This window comes from Mauremys mutica, chromosome 3, assembly GCF_020497125.1.
Source record: "Mauremys mutica isolate MM-2020 ecotype Southern chromosome 3, ASM2049712v1, whole genome shotgun sequence".
Classification (NCBI taxonomy): Eukaryota; Metazoa; Chordata; order Testudines; family Geoemydidae; genus Mauremys; species Mauremys mutica.
Window position 1 is genome coordinate 207,506,245 of NC_059074.1, and position 20,364 is coordinate 207,526,608.

The 20,364-nt window shown below is 46.4% G+C and overlaps 1 protein-coding gene across 1 annotated transcript in view; it reads right to left on the reverse strand.

The window, feature by feature from the left end:
* Window positions 1-20,364, reverse strand: part of ARHGEF33 (Rho guanine nucleotide exchange factor 33) — a 55,086-nt gene that overhangs the window by 6,054 nt on the left and 28,668 nt on the right. The window contains exons 4-13 of the mRNA XM_045010350.1: window positions 18,604-18,768; window positions 16,769-16,890; window positions 14,784-14,926; window positions 13,662-13,721; window positions 10,762-10,986; window positions 8,766-8,895; window positions 4,987-5,119; window positions 3,471-3,554; window positions 2,200-2,283; window positions 329-477 (exon numbers count right to left, since the gene is read on the reverse strand). Coding sequence (XP_044866285.1) covers window positions 329-477; window positions 2,200-2,283; window positions 3,471-3,554; window positions 4,987-5,119; window positions 8,766-8,895; window positions 10,762-10,986; window positions 13,662-13,721; window positions 14,784-14,926; window positions 16,769-16,890; window positions 18,604-18,768 — 1,295 coding nt within the window. The remainder of the gene's footprint in view (window positions 1-328; window positions 478-2,199; window positions 2,284-3,470; window positions 3,555-4,986; window positions 5,120-8,765; window positions 8,896-10,761; window positions 10,987-13,661; window positions 13,722-14,783; window positions 14,927-16,768; window positions 16,891-18,603; window positions 18,769-20,364) is intronic.

Sequence of the window (20,364 nt, forward strand, 5' to 3'; positions counted from 1 at the left end):
ACAGGGAATTTTTCTAGGGTGGACCAGGCCTATGAAACCAAGGAGTCATTTGTTTAAATTAATGGCTGGTACGTTTAGAACAAATAAAAGGAACTTCTTTTCTTTCTCTGAACCATCAGGAAGTGGCTGCTCCAAATCTGATCCAAAAAACTTGACAACAAATGTTCTGATCTAACAGGAGCCAGACATTCAGCTGGTGGAAATCTGACAATTTGACCGCCCTGGAGCAGTGGGCCCATGGACACCAACTGAGAAGCTGGCCCTTTGTTTCCAGCTACTCCATCATTTCTCCCTGAGAGTACAGAGCCATATCTTGTGGCAGACTTACTTCTTCAGCTTTTTCCGTTTCTGTATGAGCAGGTCTTCATTGCACTGTAATAGCAGGCTGTAGTGCGAGATAAAAATGCGGAAGCGCTGCACACATACCAGGAGCAGGTAGTAATCGGGGTGCTCTTGCTCGGTGTACTTCAGGATGTTCTGGGGCGCAAAGGGAAGCAGACTGTTTGGACGATGTCCTCGCTCTTTTCATGCAAAGACGCTAACGTGACTTTGGGTTAGTACTAAGGGCAGGTCTACACTACGGGATTAAGTCGACCTAAGTTACACAACTCCAGCTATGTGAATAATGTAGTAGGAGTTGACGTACCTTAGGTCGACTTACTGTGGCGTCTACATCACGCTGGGTCGACAGGAGAAACTCTCCCGTCGACTTACCTTACACTTCTCGTTCCGGTGGAGTACCGGAGTCGACGGGAGAGGGATCTGTGGTCGATTTAATGGGTCTTCACTAGATTCCCAGTGGATTCATCACCACAGCAGACCGTTTGGACTATGTCCTCGCTCTTTTCATGCAAAGGAGCTGTTACTTTGGGTTAGTACTAAGAATCAACCAACCGCATGAGGCTCTGAAAATGCATTGTGTGAACTCTTTGAGAGGTGGGTTGTAGGCATTTGGACAGTGCCTAGGACAATGGGGTGACCATCATACAAATACACCAGGCTCCCTGGGCCTTTATAGCACTGCTGCTGCCTTTCTCCCTTGGGGCCTGAACTGTTTCAGTGAAACCAGAGCCAGCCTTTCCTTTTGGGACAGGCCCAAGACCCAGTTCTCACACCACCGTGGCTGTGATTGCCCCAGTCTGCACAGTGCTAGCCTGAGGATTTAGAGGAGTGTCAGCAAGAAGATGCTTTTCATCCCCAACAAACCAATTTCCTGGCTGCAGGAGCCAGCTGTTTGTGCTGCACTTGTCTGGGGGTCATTCTCGTTTGGGCGCTGCTAGCCCTGCCCCCCTAGGATTTTGTATGTCCCCTGTTACAGAGAAACGGGATGTCAGCAAGGAAAGGGTTACCCATACCCTCAATAGCAGTCACCAAACTTAACAATGTGTGCGTGTCTTCCTCGGGTAGCCTCTTGTGCGTTCCTTTACCCCCTGCCTGTCTCCTCCCACGACTAGCCCTCTGCAGGCTGCTCCCTTCCTGTTTGCATTCTCTCTCTGCGCCTTCCGTCATGGCTCTGCTTCCCTCGCATTGACTCTCTCACAGCCACACCCCAGGTTACATTCTCCCCCCCACCACCTTCACAGTCTCTCCATGTCCTCCCCATCTCTTGAACACCCCTGCAAAAGCACTGAGTCACAGCCAGAGCATCACCACTCCACAGGGATGGATTAGCGCTGTTTGCAAATTGGGAAACTCAGCTAGAGGGATCAAGCCGTGACCCAGCCATGGGCAAGGTGTGGGCCAATGTCGGAGCCGGACCTGGTCAACAGGAGCCCTTCACTTCCATGCCAGTCCCACTAAGCCATCTCACACTAGTAAGCCACCACCTTTGTGGCTAGAGACCATGCTGGCTACTCAGCAAAGGAGCGGACTCAGCTGTACATGGTTGGCTACTAGTTCCTGGCAGCCCTAGCCCAGTCACTGGAAGCCCACACATCCCCCACAGCTGTGTGAGGGTCTGGGGTTTCTCAGAATAGAGGGCATTCCTGGGGGGCGAAGGCTGTCCTGGCCCTGAGGAAACTGCCAATCATGAGAGAGTCTCCTAGAGACCAGTCTCCACTGGCTTCCACTTTCAAGGGCCCAGAGATTTCGCCGGGAGGCCAGCTCTGAGAGAAGTGACATGCAGTGTAAACGCCAATACCAAAAGTATCATTACAGGGCAATAGGGTGACCCAGGCAGTTTTCATGCATTAGTCCTACCTGTAAGTGAATAAGGTATTCGGGGATACGCTGGACTATGTGAAAGAACAGCATGTAGAGGTCAGACTTAATTTCTTCTTCCACCTGAATTGGAGAAAGTAGATTTAGCATCACCATGGCATGTAAGTTCCCGGTGCAGTTTGTATTCATGTGATGCTGTACAGAACACACAGCAACTCACAGGGAGTGACAGATGAATGACAATGGGATGAGATGACAACAGTCCCAATCATGTTATGCTAAGGGCTGGACTGGCACTAGGCACTCCTGGGACTAGTCCCACTGATTTCTATGGCACTGCTCCAGGTGCAGGGCACTGCTCTCTGTGAATAAGGATATCGACATCTGGCCTTTAGAGACCACCTCTCTCCCCTGGGTGATACCACAGGACTTGCATCCAACTGAGCGACGTGAGCCATTAGACCCCTGGCATGAATGCAAAGAGGCTGGCAGCAAGCAGGTCTCAGGAAAGGGTCTTTCTCCAGGGCAGGTGGAAAGGTTTATCCATTGTCCTACATCCCCTCCCAGGCAGTGGTCTGGATGGGGTGCAAGGGAGGATTTCCTAGCAGGGGGAGGTTTTTTACAGATATTGATTCAATTGAACTTCTGGTCGTAACTGCATTCAGTTACATGGTGACATTAGAATTAGACAGCTGCCTTTGGTAACACAGAACAACCAATTCATCAACAGGCCCATCGTTCAAGAAACCAGTGTTTGGTAATGAAATAATTTGGTTAGCGGGATGGAAAAAAATGGCAGGAAGAAACTCTGGAACAGCTTCCAACAGCTGTGGGAAGTGGGGCAAGGATGGCGGGAGGGTCAGTTTGCAAACAGAGAGTGGGTGGTTTGGACCACAGCCTGGGGTAATCCAGGGACAAGCTCAGATATTTCACAGAAAATCCAGAATCTGCCGGCATTCTCAGGCTGCCAGTGTATAATTAGCAATGGCATGGTTATGCCGAAAGGTGTCAACAGCTGCCATCAGTAGTATCTTGGGGCTAAAGACAATCCCAGACCTGGATTTGATGATTTCAGAAGTGTGTTTTGTGGTTCTCTGTGCTATGTTTCATGTGCTCAGGATGAACTGATATCTCTGTACTATTTCAACTGCCTGATTCCTTAGAGAAATTCCAGGAATACATTAATATTTGATTTGTCAAACTGCTATTTTCCACTGTGGAGGGAGGGTACTGATTGTGTCTTCACTATTGCCAGTAATGACTGTGTGTCATGGTGGATGAGTCCCTGAAATAACAGGTTAGAAATGTACCTCCTTCAGAATCACCACGTGGATCAGTGAGATGCATTCCGGCAGGTCCCTCAAGTAAGCAATGTAGTAGTCCAGAAAATTGTTCTGAGGAACAAACCCAGAAATGCTCAGTAAGGAATGTTAGTGGTTTGAAATTCTGCAGGGTTAGCCCCAGGTTCACTGTTGGCTCCGAGCTGTGCAGAAGGGGCAGGGGAATGGGGAGGGATAGCACACAGCTTGGGTAAGTTAGGCCATTATCCGTACATGTACCTGTAACCCAGTCGGAAACAGTCACGACCAAACAATTGTAACATGGTGCCTGTCAAGCTGCAACCGTCAAACCATGCTACAACAGTGGACATGTGCAGGGCCTTCACCCAGTCCAGGCAGAGTCTTTACCTAGTTGTCCTGTGTTGTGATATGGTCAGGATCTGAGCGAAGTCTTGGTGGCAGTGTAGATAAGACCTAGGGGCCGGCTGACGCTACAACTGGAGCCACAACGCTTTGGCACCATCTGACCCAGTTACCATGGGGCACCATGTTCACATTGTGGATTTTTATTTATTTATTTTTGCATGACGTTGCTCTGTTGGCCCATCCCGACAAACCATGCTGCAATGCCACAGATTTACCAGTGCAGAGGCCCATGAGGTTTTGGTCACAGTCACACAGCAAGTGAGTCCCAGTCCTGTGCCCCTGCACCCAAACTCCATCCCAGAGCCTGCACCCCCGCTCACACCCCTTTCCGTGCCCAAACTCCCTCCCAGAGCCTGCACCCCCGCTCACACCCCTTTCCGTGCCCAAACTCCCTCCCAGAGCCTGCACCCCCGCTCACACCCCTTTCCGCGCCCAAACTCCCTCCCAGAGCCTGCACCCCCGCTCACACCCCTTTCCGTACCCAAACTCCCTCCCAGAGCCTGCACCCCCGCTCACACCCCTTTCCGTACCCAAACTCCCTCCCAGAGCCTGCACCCCCGCTCACACCCCTTTCCGTACCCAAACTCCCTCCCAGAGCCTGCACCCCCGCTCACACCCCTTTCCGTACCCAAACTCCCTCCCAGAGCCTGCACCCTGCACCACCTCCTGTACCCCAACCCCCTGCTCCAACCTGTTGAAAGTGAGTGAGGGATGGAGTGAGCGGGGGCAGTGCCTTGGAGAAGCAGGCAGGGCAAGGGCTGAGACAGGTGGCTTGGGGGTCTCTGAAAATTTTTAAATTGGGGGTCCTCTGGTTGCAAAAGTTTGAGAACCACTGGACTAGATGACCTCTTGAGGTCCCTTCCAGTTCTGCATTTCTATGATTCTATAATGGATGTACCATTTTTTACTTGAACTGGTATGTAGTACGTGGTATGGTATGTAGAATTGTTATCCCTAGAGTTCTTTTAAACTTGTTATACAGCCAGACACGTAATTGTGTGTGTGTGTGTGGGAGGGAAATCTGCAGTTCTGTTTGATCCGAACACACCATTATACGTTGTTAAACTAAAGCAATCCTAATGCCTTTGTTGGGTGTTTTCTGTCATGAGCACCAACATACCTCATCATTTGTTAACTTCAGGAATATGTCTCCCAGGATTCCTGGACGTGGCCAACTCAGCACCCTCTCTTGCAGTGTGTGAAGTAAGTCTACATGCTGCTGGACCAGGTATCGTAAAGAACCGGGGAAGAAACTAAAGAGGGAAGATAACAGATAAGATTGCACAAAGAATATAGAAATTCATCTAGAAAAAGAGTCAGATTCCTAGGCTTTGGGAACCCACAGATTCTGCTCACATTCATGGGCCAGCATTTTTAAAATTTCTGGGTTTGCTTTACAAGGTATTATTAATCATTGTTATTATGGCAGAGCCTACAGACCAATGATGAATGATGCCCCATTGTGTGAGGCGCTGTACAAATACAGAGTTGTAGGCAGTCCCTGCACCAAAGAGCTTGGAATCTAGTGTTTTATGGTTCCAGTTCACATGGTTTTGCACTCATTGGGCCTAATGCTCCATTGCCTTGTGCAACCGACTCTGCCCAACAGGGCATGAACCTATACAGCTAAAAGTATGAGCCATTATCAGTTGAGTTAGAGGACTTGGGCCCCGCTCCTGCAACCACATATGGAAGTAGGATGGGACTCATAAACCTTGCCTCATTCACTGTGCACTGTTACTGTCTTGTAATGAGAGCTGGTGAAAACTTCCATCCTGTGAGAAATTCCAATATATTTACAACTGTTTTCATCCCAAATCAGGATGAAAATGCAAAATATTTAAATATTTTGCTGAATGGAAACATCAAAAACCTTTCAGTTTAGAAATATCAAAATGTTTTGGTTTGTTAAACCAAACTGAATCTGTGTGATGGGAGTTGTAGTTTGGATGCCTCATACCTCTGATCTCTTCTATGGACTGGGCTGCCTCATAGAATCATAGAATCTCAGGGTTGGAAGGGACCTCTGGAGGTCATCTAGTCCAACCCCCTGCTCAAAGCAGGACCAAACCCAACTAAATCATCCCAGCCAGGGCTTTGTCAAGCCTGACCTTAAAAACCTCTAAGGAAGGAGATTCCAGCACCTCCCTAGGTAACCCATTCCAGTTCTTAACCACCCTACTAGTGAAAAAGTTTTTCCTAATGTCCAACCTAAACCTCCCCCTCTGCAACTTGAGACCATTACTCCTTGTTCTGTCGTCTTCTACCACTGAGAACAGTCTAGATCCATCCTCTTTGGAACCCCCTTTCAGGTAGTTGAAAGCAGCTATCAAACCCCCCCTCATTCTTCTCTTCTGCAGACTAAACAATCCCAGTTCCCTCAGCCTCTCCTCATAAGTCATGTGCTCCAGCCCCCTAATCATTTTTGTTGCCCTCCGCTGGACTCTCTCCAATTTATCCACATCTTTCTTGTAGTGTGGGGCCCAAAACTGGACACAGTACTCCAAATGAGGCCTCACCAGTGCTGAATAGAGGGGAATGATCACATCCCTCGATCTGCTGGAAATGCCCCTACTTATACAACCCAAAATGCCATTAGCCTTCTTGGCAACAAGGGCACACTGTTGACTCATATTCAGCTTTTCGTCCACCGTAACCCCTAAGTCCTTTTCTGCAGAACTGCTGCCCAGCCATTCGGTCCCTAGTCTGTAGCAGTGCATGGGATTCTTCCGTCCTAAGTGCAGGACTCTGCACTTGTCCTTGTTGAACCTCCTCATATTTCTTTTGGCCCAATCCTCTAATTTGTCTAGGTCCCTCTGTATCCTATCCCTACCCTCCAGCATATCAACCACTACTCCCAGTTTAGTGTCATCTGCAAACTTGCTAAGGGTGCAGTCCACACCATCCTCCAGATCGTTAATGAAGATATTGAACAAAACCGGCCCCAGCACCGACCCTTGGGGCACTCCACTTGATACCGGCTGCCAACTAGACATGGAACCATTGATCACTACCCGTTGCCCCGACCATCTAGCCAGTTTTCTATCCACCTTACCATCCATTCATCCAGCCCATACTTCTTTAACTTGCTGGCAAGAATACTGTGGGAGACTGTATCAAAAGCTTTGCTAAAGTCCAGAAATAGCACATCCACAGCTTTCCCCTCCTCCTCAGACTGTCTCCCAGAATGCACCTATGTCAAGGGACTCCCACAATGCATCACAGCAATTTAACCAGAGAAGAGACCATGGTGTATTGTGGGAGATGTAGTCTGGTCAGGGAGCCCATAGAGGAGAACGAGGTCATAAGGTACCTGAACTACAATTCCTATGAGTCACTGTGGCAGCTCAGGTGGACACAGATTAGGTTCAAAATGACCTGAAACAAAACATTTCCATTTAATTCAACAAACTGAAATGTTTGGATTCAGGACAATCTGACCCAAAACAAAATAGACAGTTTGATTTACCTGACAGAACATTGAAAAATTTCAGCAAAATCTAAATTTTCCCATAGAAGATTTCAACTGTACAGAAACAGTATTTTCCATCAAAAATTGTTTTGATGGAAAATTACCAACTAGCTCCAAAGGCTGAGTGGGGGGAGAGAAGGTATGATATTGTATTGTATGTTATGATAAAAAAGCATGTAATCATGTCATTAAAGTCTGTAATGCAGTATGTACATGGAAAACATGCCAAGCTTATCAGTATATTATTAATATACAGTGAGGACATGGGCAGAGAGAGTTTTGAAGCATGTGGCCATGAGGAATATGCAGAGATCCTGAAAAAAGGAAAAGGTAAAAGAAGAACCAGAAAAATGGGGAGGAAACAGATATGAGACACAGGAGGTGGAAAGAAGACTGACAAGAGACGGACAGGGGAAATGCCTTTGAGCCATGTAGGATACTGAATAATATATTTTATATTCAATTATAATGGGACAGCAGTAACCGGTCCATAGTTAATGTTAAAACCAGCAACTTCCAGTGGTGGAGGGAGAGGTATAGACCAGGGGTAGGCAACCTATGGCACGCGTGCCGAAGGCGGCACGCGAGCTGATTTTCAGTGGCACTCACACTGCCTGGGTCCTGGCCACCGGTCCAGGGGGCTCTGCATTTTAATTTAATTTTAAATGAAGCTTCTGAAACATTTTGAAACCTTATTTACTTTACATACAACAATTGTTTAGTTATATATTATTGACTTATAAAAAGAGACCTTCTAAAAAGATTAAAATGCATTACTGGCACGCAAAACCATAAATGAGAGTGAATAAGTGAAGACTCGGCACAGCACTGCTGAAAGGTTGCCGACCCCTGGTCTAGATGGTGAGTCGAGATTGGGGGGCTTTGTTCTCGGGTCTCAAACAGTGGGTGCTCGGGGAGACAGGAGGGAGGAGAGCAGGATGGGTGGAGAGGGGGGATTAAATGAGGTGAGTCAGAGGGCACGCAGAGGGGACTAGAGGAGGCAAGGAATGTTTGGAAATAAGGCACAACATTTTAACAGGGACAATTTACCAACAGTCATGGTGGATTCTCTATCACTGACCATTTTAATATCAAGATTGGATGTTTTTTTAAAGGATCTGCTCTATGGATTATTTTGGGGAAGTTCTCTGGCCTGTGTTATACAGGAGGTCAGACTAAATGATCACAGTGGTCCCTTCTAGCCTTGGAGTCTATGAATTGATGAAAGTAGAAAGGCAGGAAAAGGCAGAATCTTTTACCCATGTTAAAAATTTTAAACACCTAAAGCTTTCTGGCTATAAAAAACATTAGGCACTTAAAGGTTTCAAAGTGGCTAAGAGAAAGTTCCCAAAAAATTTTTGGGGGGAAAAAGAACTCTGAATGTTGAAAAGGCCCTCTTATAAAAGCCAGTGTGGCAGTTACGATACCTTCTCTCCTTGGTGTTCCTCTTCATGTCTGAGCCTTGCAATGTGGCTTTGATCTTCAGGATCAGGGACAGGTTGATGACATATTTCCTCTCGGACTCGAGCAGCTCCAAAGCAATGCTCTGTCTTTTGGCTTCAACAAAAAGTTTGATTTAAAAGAACATGTTAAAAGCTGCACGCTTGTGTTTGACTGGCGAGTTGGAAGGGAAAGGCTGAGGAAGACTGAAGGAGCTTCCTCTTTTCATGTAATTTTCCTCACAAATATCAAGTGCTAGCCCTGATCCTGCAAAGTGCTCCACACAGGATCAGGGCCACAGTCTATTTACAAAGGAAGACTGAAAACAAGCATGTGTCTCCCCCTCAAACTCCAGTGTTTCTGAAAGATCAGGTTTTTTAGAAATCATAAACAGAAAATTCACATCAAATTTGCTACTAAATTGCTGCATCTCTAGTAATTATACTACCCTTTAAATCAAATTCACTGTTCCAGTGAGAGCAGTCAGGGCCAGATCCTTAGCCTGTTTGCACCACTTAGAGCTGCCCTAGCAGAGAAGTTGGGATTTCCTTTGGCGTGGAAGAACCCACAGTTGACACCAGAACTGTCTACGCCACCTCTAGCTCTAAGAGGCTATTACCAGCCAACATCATAAGCTAGAGCAGCCCCGAGGCAGCTCTAACGTATGACAGGGGCTGAATTAGCCCCTGGCTGCCCCAAGGACTGCAGTTGTTCCCTGGACTTGCCTTGTGACTGCCACTCAAAACAATTCACCAATGAAGAGAGTCCAGCCCAAAAGTGAGTATAATGGGGGTACTGGCTCTTTAAGATTAATGTGGCGAGTCTCTAGCATATTCACTGGATTTAGGGGTGTGGCAAGAAAAAACAGCCACTGAGAAAGCAGACGTGATTTCAGGGAGGAAGCAGAACCAGACATCTGCTGCTGTTCAGGGCCTGCGACTGAAGCCTATTCTTGCAGCCCAGAGGGACTGTTGGGATTAGTACTCCTGGGCCTGCTAAGAACTGTAGGGCTCTGAAGCAAAGCATGCTGGGAAGGATATACAGCATATATAATCAGCTTCCTCCCACAGAAGAGGCATAGACTTTGAGGGAATGGGATTAGGAAGAATAGTCTCTCCTAGCAGAGATGGAGAAGCAAAACTATTTGCTTCTTTGTACTTTGCCATAGATGCTCTGTGACCTCGGAGCAAGATCAGGCAGAAGGAACAATCCCAGGGACAGAAAGTTTCTGTCCTTTGCCAAAGATATTAAGGACTGAGGAGCCATGCTACAAGGAGAGTAAGGTTTTTTGTTCTTTTTAAAGGACTCCACAGGTGTAGCCTGCTGCGAACTATAGGCTGTCCCAGGGAAAATTATGTGCAATTGTAAAAGGACCTTTTAAGATGGAAATGGTCAGGCAACCTTCTCTATAAAGGGCACGATAAATACACTGTCTGTAATTTAACCAACACAGAACTGCATTCTCAAGACGCAGTGGTGTTGCCACATCTGCATTTTTTTGCCAAAAAAAGTTTCGGCTGAAAATTTCACCCACCTTATCATCATGATGGCAAATCCAAATTAGCAGCATAAAAGGGACAAGAATGTCAGTGAGACAAGGTGGGTGAGGTAATGTCTTTTATTGAACCAATTTAATGTCAGTGTCACTCAGCAGCTGTCAGAATCCTGGTGAGCAGATTTTATGTCTGAAAACACCCTTTGCTGGTGGTTCTGAAAAGAAATTTTGGGGGGGTTTCTGGTTCATGGGAAAATTAGAAGAAAATTGGTTTTGTTCCCCTAACTCGGATTTTGGAATGCCAACATTTCTTGCAAATGGGAAATCCAGCATTTCAGCTAGCTCTCCTCTGAAACCTACAACAAATTTACAACTTCAACTACTCGTGGGTCCCGTTGCTAACTTATTTGCTTCCAGACTAGAGCTGATGGCCTCTAGAATCCCAAAGCCTCCATGCTTTTTAGCCACAGATGCTTCTTTATTCTTACCAGCGAAAGAAGTTTCACATAAGACATTGTCCACTGAGGTGTATCTGCTTTGGCCTGTTTCCTTCACTCTGTCTGGGTGCTCCTTAGAAATATATTCATCACCCCACTCTTTACTGTCCTTGGGCTGCTTCCACACAGTCGATGTGGGGTGACCCTTTGGCTGAATGTCAGCTGGCAAGGAAGGCTTGAGGCTTTCTTCTGTCTCTGGATTTGCACTGCTCCCGCCTAGAAACCACAAGCTGCTGTCAGGACTTTGCAATCTTTGTAAAAAGTCTGCATGAAAAACTGCTATGTAGTAATAATTACAAAGCATGTCCCCTCCAAAGTGATAGGGATGCTGTTCAGCACCCCTAATAGTCAGTTTACGATGGATTTACTTTTCCATAAGGATGAAGCCCAAGTTCCCCTGCCTGTAGGGGCAATTTGAACCTGCAAAAATGACACCTGACTTCTTGTTGCCTGAAGAATGCTTTGCAGTTGCAAGTTAGAGCACTGGTTTGCACCAGCAATCATGTACCGGTTCAAATATTCAGATTTGCACCACCAATTCAAATGCAACTGCAAAAATGCAACTGCAAATTCCACTCACCAGATGAATGCCACTCTTCTGAAAATCTCTTCCTAAAAGCATCCAATACAGTAAAGACAGCACTGTGAAGAAATCACTGTTGTAACAGTGCAAACGAGGAGAACAGATAGGAGGGGTGGAAAACAGGGGGGAAAAGTCCCTAAATATAGGGGGTCACTAGTGGATTCTCCACAATGTGCCTGACTTGTCTTGCTGGGTCCTTGTCACCCTTATCTATCCCTTTAATTGGTGTAAACGAAAGGATCCACAGAAAAGCTTCTGATGGCAGGGGTGACAGTAAGGCGGTACGGGCCAGTAAAAACGGCATACCAGTAAAAAGTGGCCACCTGTACCAGCCCATACCGCTGACTTTAAAGCCCCTTTTCCCCCTCCGGCCGCCTTTCGGGGGGCAGCGGCCGTAGCTCTGGGCCTTTTAAATCACCGCTGGCGGCGTAGGCGGGCTGGCTGGGGGACCCTGAGCCCCCCAGCGTCGCCCCTTCTGCCTGAGGCCCTGCCCCTTCTGGGGGGCAAAGCTGCCCCTTCCCCGTGCTGGTAAAAGAGAAATTTTACTTTCACCCCTGTCTGATGGTCGGAATGGTGGCGGGGGTGGGGACTGGAAATCAGGACTCCCAGTTTCCCATTGGGCTAGGTGCTTAGGACTGCACATTCAAAACTGGCTTCTCGTTTGAGTTGCCTCAATTTTGGAGTCCCCAGGTTGAGAAACCTACGACTTGATTTTTCCAAGGGTGCTGCACATCCAGAGCTCCTGCTCACTCCCATAGGAACTGCCAATCCTCAGCACTTATAAAAATCAGGCCCCTCCCAAATTTTCAAACTTGGGTACTTAAAATTAGGCACCAAATAAGCAGTCAAAATGAGAAGCCAGCTTTTGAAAATGTAGGCCTCTGTATCCCTTAGGCCTGGTCTACACTAAGGGGGGGGGTCGAACTAAGGTACGCAAGTTCAGCTACACAAATAGCGTAGCTGAACTCGAACTACCTTAGTTCGAAGTACTCACCCGTCGAGACGCCGCGGGATCAAAGTCCGCAGCTCCCCCGTCGACTCCGCCACCGCCGTTCGCGGTGGTGGAGTTCCGGAGTCGACGGGAGCGCGTTCGGAGTTCGATATATCGCGTCTAGATATCGAACTCCAAGAAGTCGAACGCCAGCCGCCGACCCGGACGGTAAGTATAGACGTACCCTTAGTTCAGGGGTGGCCAGCCTGGGGCTCCGGAGCCACATGCGGCTCTCCAGAGGTTAATATGTGGCTCCTTGTACAGGCACCGACTCCAGGGCTGGAGCTACAGGCGCCAACTTTCCAATGTGCCGGGGGGTGCTCACTGCTCAACCCCTGGCTATGCCACAGGTCCTGCCCCCACTCCACCCCTTCCCACCTCCTCCCCTGAGCCTGTCATGCCCTCGCTCCTCCTCCCCCTCCCCAGAGCCTCCTGCACGCCATGAAACAGCTGATCAGGAGGTGCGGGGAGGGAGGGGGAGACGCTGATCGGTGGGGCTGCCAGTGAGTGGGAGTAACTGGGAGCGGGGGGGCGGGGAGCTAATGGGGGTGGCTGCTGACGTATTACTGTGGCTCTTTGGTAAATTCTGGCTCCGGCTCAGGTTGGCCACCCCTGCCTTAGTTAATCTGTGAAATGGGTATAATGATGCCTACCCACTCACAGGGATTTGAGGACATTTCATTAATGTGGGAGAAGTACTCTGAGATCCTTGATGAACGGTGTAATGTAAATGGAGAGAATTGTTATAATTAGAGCATCAGTACCAGATCTTGAGCTGGTATCAATTGATGCAGCTATGTTGACTTTCATGGAGCTATGCCATTTTGCACCATCTGACGACCTGGCCCTCCAAGTTTAATAAATCATGAAGAAGAGATGGGGGAAGGGGAATTATGCTCACTGCACTGCAAGGGCATTAATGAAAACCCTTTGCTCTTGGGTTCTAATAGAAAATGTGGCTAATTTCCATAATTTTTTTTTTTAAGAGGACCAAAATGAAAGAAATGCTGTTGTAAAATGCTTCTGGTGACTAATGTAAATTTGCACTGGAAATTTTGGTCTGTTCTAGCAAAAAACAGAGAGAGAAAGAAAACCACATTATTCTTGCAGAGATTCTTTTATCACACATCAAAATCTACCAGGAGTTCAGCTAGACTGCTATGCTAATTGACTTTGAGGTGTTCATTTTTCCAGAGCAAAACTCAGCATTAGCTGGAAAGAATTCTATAAATTTACCATTCCATTTTGTCAGGATTCCTCTAAAGAAGCTGGTTGGTGAACCCTGGAGGAAGTTTTAAAAGGTCAGTATTCACCTACCAGTGCCTGACACTATTTTCACATTTCCTTCTCCAGCTGCCATGGATCGGGTATCAGAGACTGGAAGAATGAAGGAAAGCTACGTAAGATGTTAATATCACTAGACATGAGCAGGTGTTTGTGTAGCAGGTTTCTTCTTGAAAGGTGTAGTCAAACCATACAAAAGGAAAGTTTAAATTTTTAATTCTTTAATATTAGCCTGTGGAATGCCTCTTTTAGGTCTTCTACTGAGAGAGTGCCATTTAAACTCTTGATTTCATTACCAGCTGGGTCATAAGAACATAAGAGAAGAACGGCCATACTGGGTCAGACCAATGGTCCATCTAGCCCGATATCCTGTCTTCTGACAGTGGCCATTGCCAGGTGCTTCAGAGGGAATGAACAGAACAGGACAATTTATTGGGAATAGAAAGGAATGGAAAACACAGCAACTCTTTGACATTTTAATTTTGAAGTTTTCTGAGCACGTTAGTTTGGGGATTTTTGACATTTTAATTTTAATTTTGAAGTTTTCTGAGCAGTTTGACATTTTAATTTTAAATTTGACATTTTAATTTTAATTTTGAAGTTTTCTGAGCAGGTCAGTTTGGGGATTTTTTTTATCCCTAACTACCAGTTTTAGTAAGGAGAATATAACCCAGAAGTTTTGGTCTGCAGAAGGTGACCATGGAAGCAATGAGTTCTCATAGCAAAACAGAACTGTTTAACATTTCTTTGGTACTTGTCTTCAAAGTTAAGCATGTGCTTACATGCTTTTCTGAATCGGGGCCTAAATGAAACCCAGGTCTAATCCAGTCCAAGAACTCTCAACAGCTATCAAAGAATTCATGGCATTCCTAGCACCCAGGCCTACCAATGCAAACTAGCTTCTCCCCATGGCCAATCCAAACACTAGCAGTGCCCTTCACCCCAAATACATCCAAACTTCATACATCAAACTCTCTCAGACCAGTGCCTGGATATCCTGCCTTAATCCAGCCAAGTTAGTGTGTGTACACAAAGATGTTGACAAATACTGGTATCTGCAATGCACATCTCATCTTATCCCTTGAAAGCTTACTGTGAGGAGTATTTTTCAGAGGAAAGGAAAGGAACCCTTGCTTCATTCTCCCTCACTCATACCTCTCTCATAGGTTGCATGGTGCAAAAGACTTGTAAAATCTTCATTAATCAGTACAGGTTCCGGGAGATTTATCGATCGGAACGGACTGCCTTGTAGAGGAGTAGGCACCGTTTGTGACCCGTGTTCATCCTTTTGTGTTCTTCTGTGAAAATAAAGAGGCAACTGGAAAGCACAATACCACAGAGCAAACTTTCAGCTTAAACTGTCATCATGGCAAACTTCAATACAAATACTAGTGCTCATACAAACCCAGGACAACTAAGGAGGCACTCCGAGCCCAGCACCTGGGCTTGCCTGAGGAAGTTGCATTGGATACAGTTCACTAACATGACTCTGGGAGCACCTTCTCCTGGCTGCAGGACAGTGTTATGCCAGATACGTTCTTATATATTTAGCCAAGTAACTAAGAGCTGGGTGCACAAAAGGAGTTAGGTGTTGGGATGTGTCCACCAGCTAGAAAATCACTGAAGAGTCACAAAGGGGATGTTATTAGTGTGGCCTGGAAAATGAGCCCCCCCAGGTGTCCCACATAGTGCAGCTAGGCACAAGTGGGCTTTGGGGTGCACACAATTCACATCAGAAATTGCAGCTGTAACTGCATGAGCCAGGGGAGTAGCTAACACCAGCTGCTTTGTGTTGCCTTATCAGAGCAGCTGTTTCACAAAGCGGCAGGCAATCACGTGGCAACATTCTGGGGCTTTTGGCATTGCACCAGCAACGTGCACCCAGCATTCTGGCCGTCTGGCAGCTCAGCCAAGAGGGGAAAGGGAAGAGGAAGCGGATGGTGAATGCAGAGACACTCCCCCACAACAGGATGCACGTGCCATGGGCTCACTTTGCTGTGGAACAAGTGCAAGGTGTGCAATGGTCCACGCAAGAGAGACAAGCTATTCAGAACCCTTGCAAGGAGTTGCAATGGATAAGGAGAATTTCACACAGGAAACGCAGTGTACCTACCTGGCAGGCTACAATCTCCGCTGACTTTAAGAGTTCAACAGACTTTTCCTAGTCTCTCCTACAGAGGTTCTTATACCATGCTCACCACTATAGTATCCGAGCGCCTTCAAGTTGTGCATTCAGTGATGTGGCTAACATCCGTTAGGAGTCTCATCCCTGGATGGGCCTCAGGCTGCTGTTACTATCACACCCAGCAGCTTCCGAATGCTGTCAGCAGGAGGGCTAGTAACTATCACAACAACATGCCCCCAGCAGCCAGCACCAGCAGCAAGTTGTCCCAGGTGCTACAGACTCCCCATGGGTTACCCCCATGGCAGCCAGCTTAGGGAGTGAGGGGACCAGCAAGCATCCCATTCGGTCAGTGTACAGGTCAGCTGTCACCTCAGAGATGCTGGCACAGTACCCACACGCACTGCATGAGTCATATGTACTTGGATTGCCTTGCCTGGCAGAGGAAGCTGCCTGGTGGCAGGAGACCAGGTATGTAGCAGTTACACACACTACTATTGTCTGCAATACTCCTAAGGGTCCGTCTTTTGTAATAATGTCCGTGGGATTTTCAAAAGAGGCTAAGTGACTTAGGAGCATAGTTGCCATTGACTATAGAGGGATTGTATAATACTGTATGCCAGTGACTTCCAATGGAACTGCATAATATGGTACCCCATTGACTTCCAATGGAACCTGTGCTCCTGAAGCACTTTTGAAAAGTTTACCCTACATTTTTAAACACTTTTACATTTTTCAGTAAAAACCTTAGTTGAGGTTTACCTTGAAGTTACTCAAGTCACTTTTCACTAACACTGTTGGATCAACAATGAGGACGTTAAAGCTGTTAATCATTTCTCTGGATACGTAGAACATTTCATCTGAAATGCCTGATGTGCTGCTAGAGGCCAGCATCTTTTCTACTCTATAGGGAATACAGATGTCTCCAGACATGAAGATATGAAGCTAGTCTTCACTAATGGAGGCTGCTGCTAATTAACAATGAGCACTTCAGGACACTCTAGATTTAGTTCCTTACTTAGTTTTCACTTTCCGGGATTCCCTACGTTTCTCTTGTTGCAGCTGTTCAATTTTCTGTTGCATTTCCTCTTGCTTGGCACTGATCACTTCAATCTTCGACTTGGCATCACTGAGCTCCTCCTAAAACCCAGAATAAATTCAAACATCACTTAGAAAATTTAGATACTAATGCTCCCTGGTCATGATGGAATGCATGCCTGGAATGACACTATGCTCATGATTAGAAATTACTGGAATAAAACTATTGGTCAGATGATTATTCTCTTGCAGTTACAGCGTGTATCATGTACATGCTGTGGTTTTGGACATGTATACATGTATTATCCAGCATGTACTGGAAATCTCTGCCACAGCCTCCATTACTGGAGTATGTTTGGGCACCTTAACCAGCATGAGAAAGGAAGCTCTTGTAAGGCAGAGAGAGACAGAGTCAAAGGACCTCATTCAAAGCCTATTAAAGTCAATGGAATGACTCCCAATGACGCAGAGAACAGCTGGTATTGTCCTCATGCAGTTCTCATCCCACAATGGGGTCACTCACATGTAAGTGTATGCAGGATCGGGACCTTAGTTTGCTTTTTTTATTTTTAAATTATCTGTTTAACCTTTTTCCCATATAACTTCACATGGGTGGGTGGGGTGGGAGGAGGTAGAGGTGGTGCCCAGAGCTGGGAGAAATCCATCACCAGAAGATTAAGCCATCTCTCCCCCTGCTGTGCACTGCCAGAGAGGTGCAAAGCCTCTAGAATGGGGGCCAGGATCTGCCCCAAGGCTGGAGTTTCAGTGTTGCTCAGGTGTTTCTCTCCCACTGAAATCAATGAGCCCAACTTTCTGAATGACTTTAGCCCACCCTTAGAGGGTTTTATCTGAGTTCATTTATCTACATGTTCTGTTTCTCTCTCATGAAAGCAGACACGCTTTGTTCAAGCTTCAATATGACTCTATAGCAGTGGTTCTCAAACTTTTGTACTGGTGACCCCTTTCACATAGCAAGCCTCTGGGTGACACCCACCCACACTTATAAATTAAAAACATTTGTTTAAATATTTGACATGGTTATAAATGCTGGAGGCAAAGCAGGGGTTGGGGTAGAAGCTGACAGCTCATGACCCCCCTGTAATAAACTCGTGACACCCTGAGGGATACCGACCCCCAGTTTGAGAACCCCTGCTCTGTAGCAATGCCCTTCAGCGACGACCTACAAACCCCTGCTCTCAGGCACTGGCTGTGTAGCCGTTCTGTGATGAGGGACATGTGTATACACGTTATCAAGACTCATTTTCACTTGTGACTTATGATATGATGGGACTGGCTCTGGGTCTCTACAGTTGAGTCCAGCTAGTTCATTAATCCAATGTGATAGGTAGCCTCACCCAGAATATGGGTTCCAAATAGTTCATTTTCTCTGTTTGTTTTAGTTTAACTCATTTCTGGGCTTGGCCTGTAGCTGGATGCTCTTTTATGCTGTTCAGAACAGGAGAGGGTGTTGTGGCATATTTAAAAACTGGTTAAAATTGTAGGCTTGTATTATAAATGACAAGGGGTTTTCCTAGTCTTGCTTGCAGCCTAGGGGACTTTGTAGGGATGTGTGAAATCTGAGTCTAGCAACAATCAGTCTGTAGCCAGACAGCCAAAGTGGGTTGAGTTGTCCTCTCTGTGGTAGGGAGCAGCCTGCTTGGGTTCTTGTGTTTTGTTGTTCTCAATTCTAAGAAATAAAGTAATGTTACATTGCAATCTTCTAGCAAGGACACTTACATTTTTATCAAAGACCTCTGTGAGCATGCACTGAATGTAACGGGTCTGAGGAATGTAACAGGTGGGAATAGCTTCTACCTTGAAAGAGTTCAGCGAATTCTTCATTTCTGACACTTTCTCTTCCATTGTGCAGTGACAGCTCTTAACCTTCTCCTCCAGAGCATACTCTCCATGCTGAATTCTTGAAAGTTCCTGCATTGCTTCAGTGAAACCAGTTTTTAGTTCAGAGGCCAGTGCCTGCAACTAAAAGGAACCAGAAACAATGTGAATCCAAGCCCTCCGAACATGCTGTTAGTAGCAGTGTCCCTTAAGTTCATCAGATCATCAATTTGGCATGAGGACACAAGGGCTTATGTAACCAACTCATTGCGGTGCTCTGTCCTCATCTAAGGGTGCCCGGGCCACGGGGGTTGATGAGCCTGTTACTTGGCTTGGCTAATTGACCTAAATCGTTTTTAGCTCAGGCAGTAGCAGCTCATTCCTTTAGAGCCAGAAGTTCTCAGGTTCAATTCCTTCTCAAACTACAGTCTGTTCACCTCTGAAAGGAGGGAAAAGCTAGTCTAAGGGGGAAGGTGGCCTGGATATTAAGGACAGTAAATGGCACCTAACATATTTGCATAACAAAACAGTCAAAAGTTAGCAAGCAGTCAACAAATGAAACCATTCTTGAGCAAGACCCTCCTCAGATCGCAAGGCACCAACTCTCCTCAGGCAGGGAGGGAGAGCTCAGTGGTTTGAGCATTGGCCTGCTAAACCCAGGGTTGTGAGTTCAATCCTTGAGGGGGCCACCTAGGGATCTGGGGCAAAAATTGGTCCTGCTAGTGAAGGCCAGGGGGCTGGACTCGATGACCTTTCAAGGTCCCTTCCAGTTCTAGGAGATTGGTATATCTCCTATTATTATTATTTATTAGGCTTAATGCTGATTTCTAAAATGGAGAGTTTCCCTTACTCCTTGAGGGTCAGTCATGCCTTCTCCCGCTGTAGGAGAAGTGGGGAGCACCTGTCCTACCTCAGTGGGAGTTCCTGGCGCGCACACTGACTGTGGTTTGTATTGCAGTAGTACCTACAGCTCCTGGCTCCATTGGGAGAGTGTGACTGAAAGCACCCCTGAATTCACACCCTACACAGCATTGTAATAATCTTTGTACAAAATATGCCTTGTGAAGTACCATTTGAAAACTAATAACTCTCTGGTTAATAATATCTTGGTGAAATGTCTGTAGCAAGATTATATATAAAGTTATGAAATCCCCCTGTATGATGTTATTAACACATGTCCAAAACCACACAGCCCTGCCTAGGCAATGTCTGTTAAGTAGGCCTGTTATAAACAAAGGAATGTGTGTTTACTTTAGTTTCCATAAAAGTAGTAAATAGGGTCCTTGAGACAGCAGAGGGAGGAAATGGCAGGGGACAAAGCAAATTTGCATTTCAGCAAATCCAGGTGGGAAGAAAGAACATGGATTCTTTCTCATCACCAGACTCCTTGTCGCTTCCTTTACTGTTTGCATAAACTTTGCTTTGAAGGCTAATCTTCAGAAGAATCCATTTCAATGGTTCATTGGACTATAAGAGAGAAGGGCAGAGAACCCCAAGTTCTTTCACCTGAGAAGACATAAGCACCAGCACCTTTGGGCCTCTGGGAGAGATCCTGACCAAGGAGAGTCAGTCACCATCTTGCTGGAAGACTGTAGGTGAGAGAGGCCATCTTGAGCAAAAGCCTTGAACCAAAACTTGCTAGATTAAGTTTTAGACTTGTGTTTTAGCTTTTAGTTGCTGGTAACCACTTCTAACTTCATCTCTTATATTTGAATTCACTTAAAACTATCTTATTTTGTT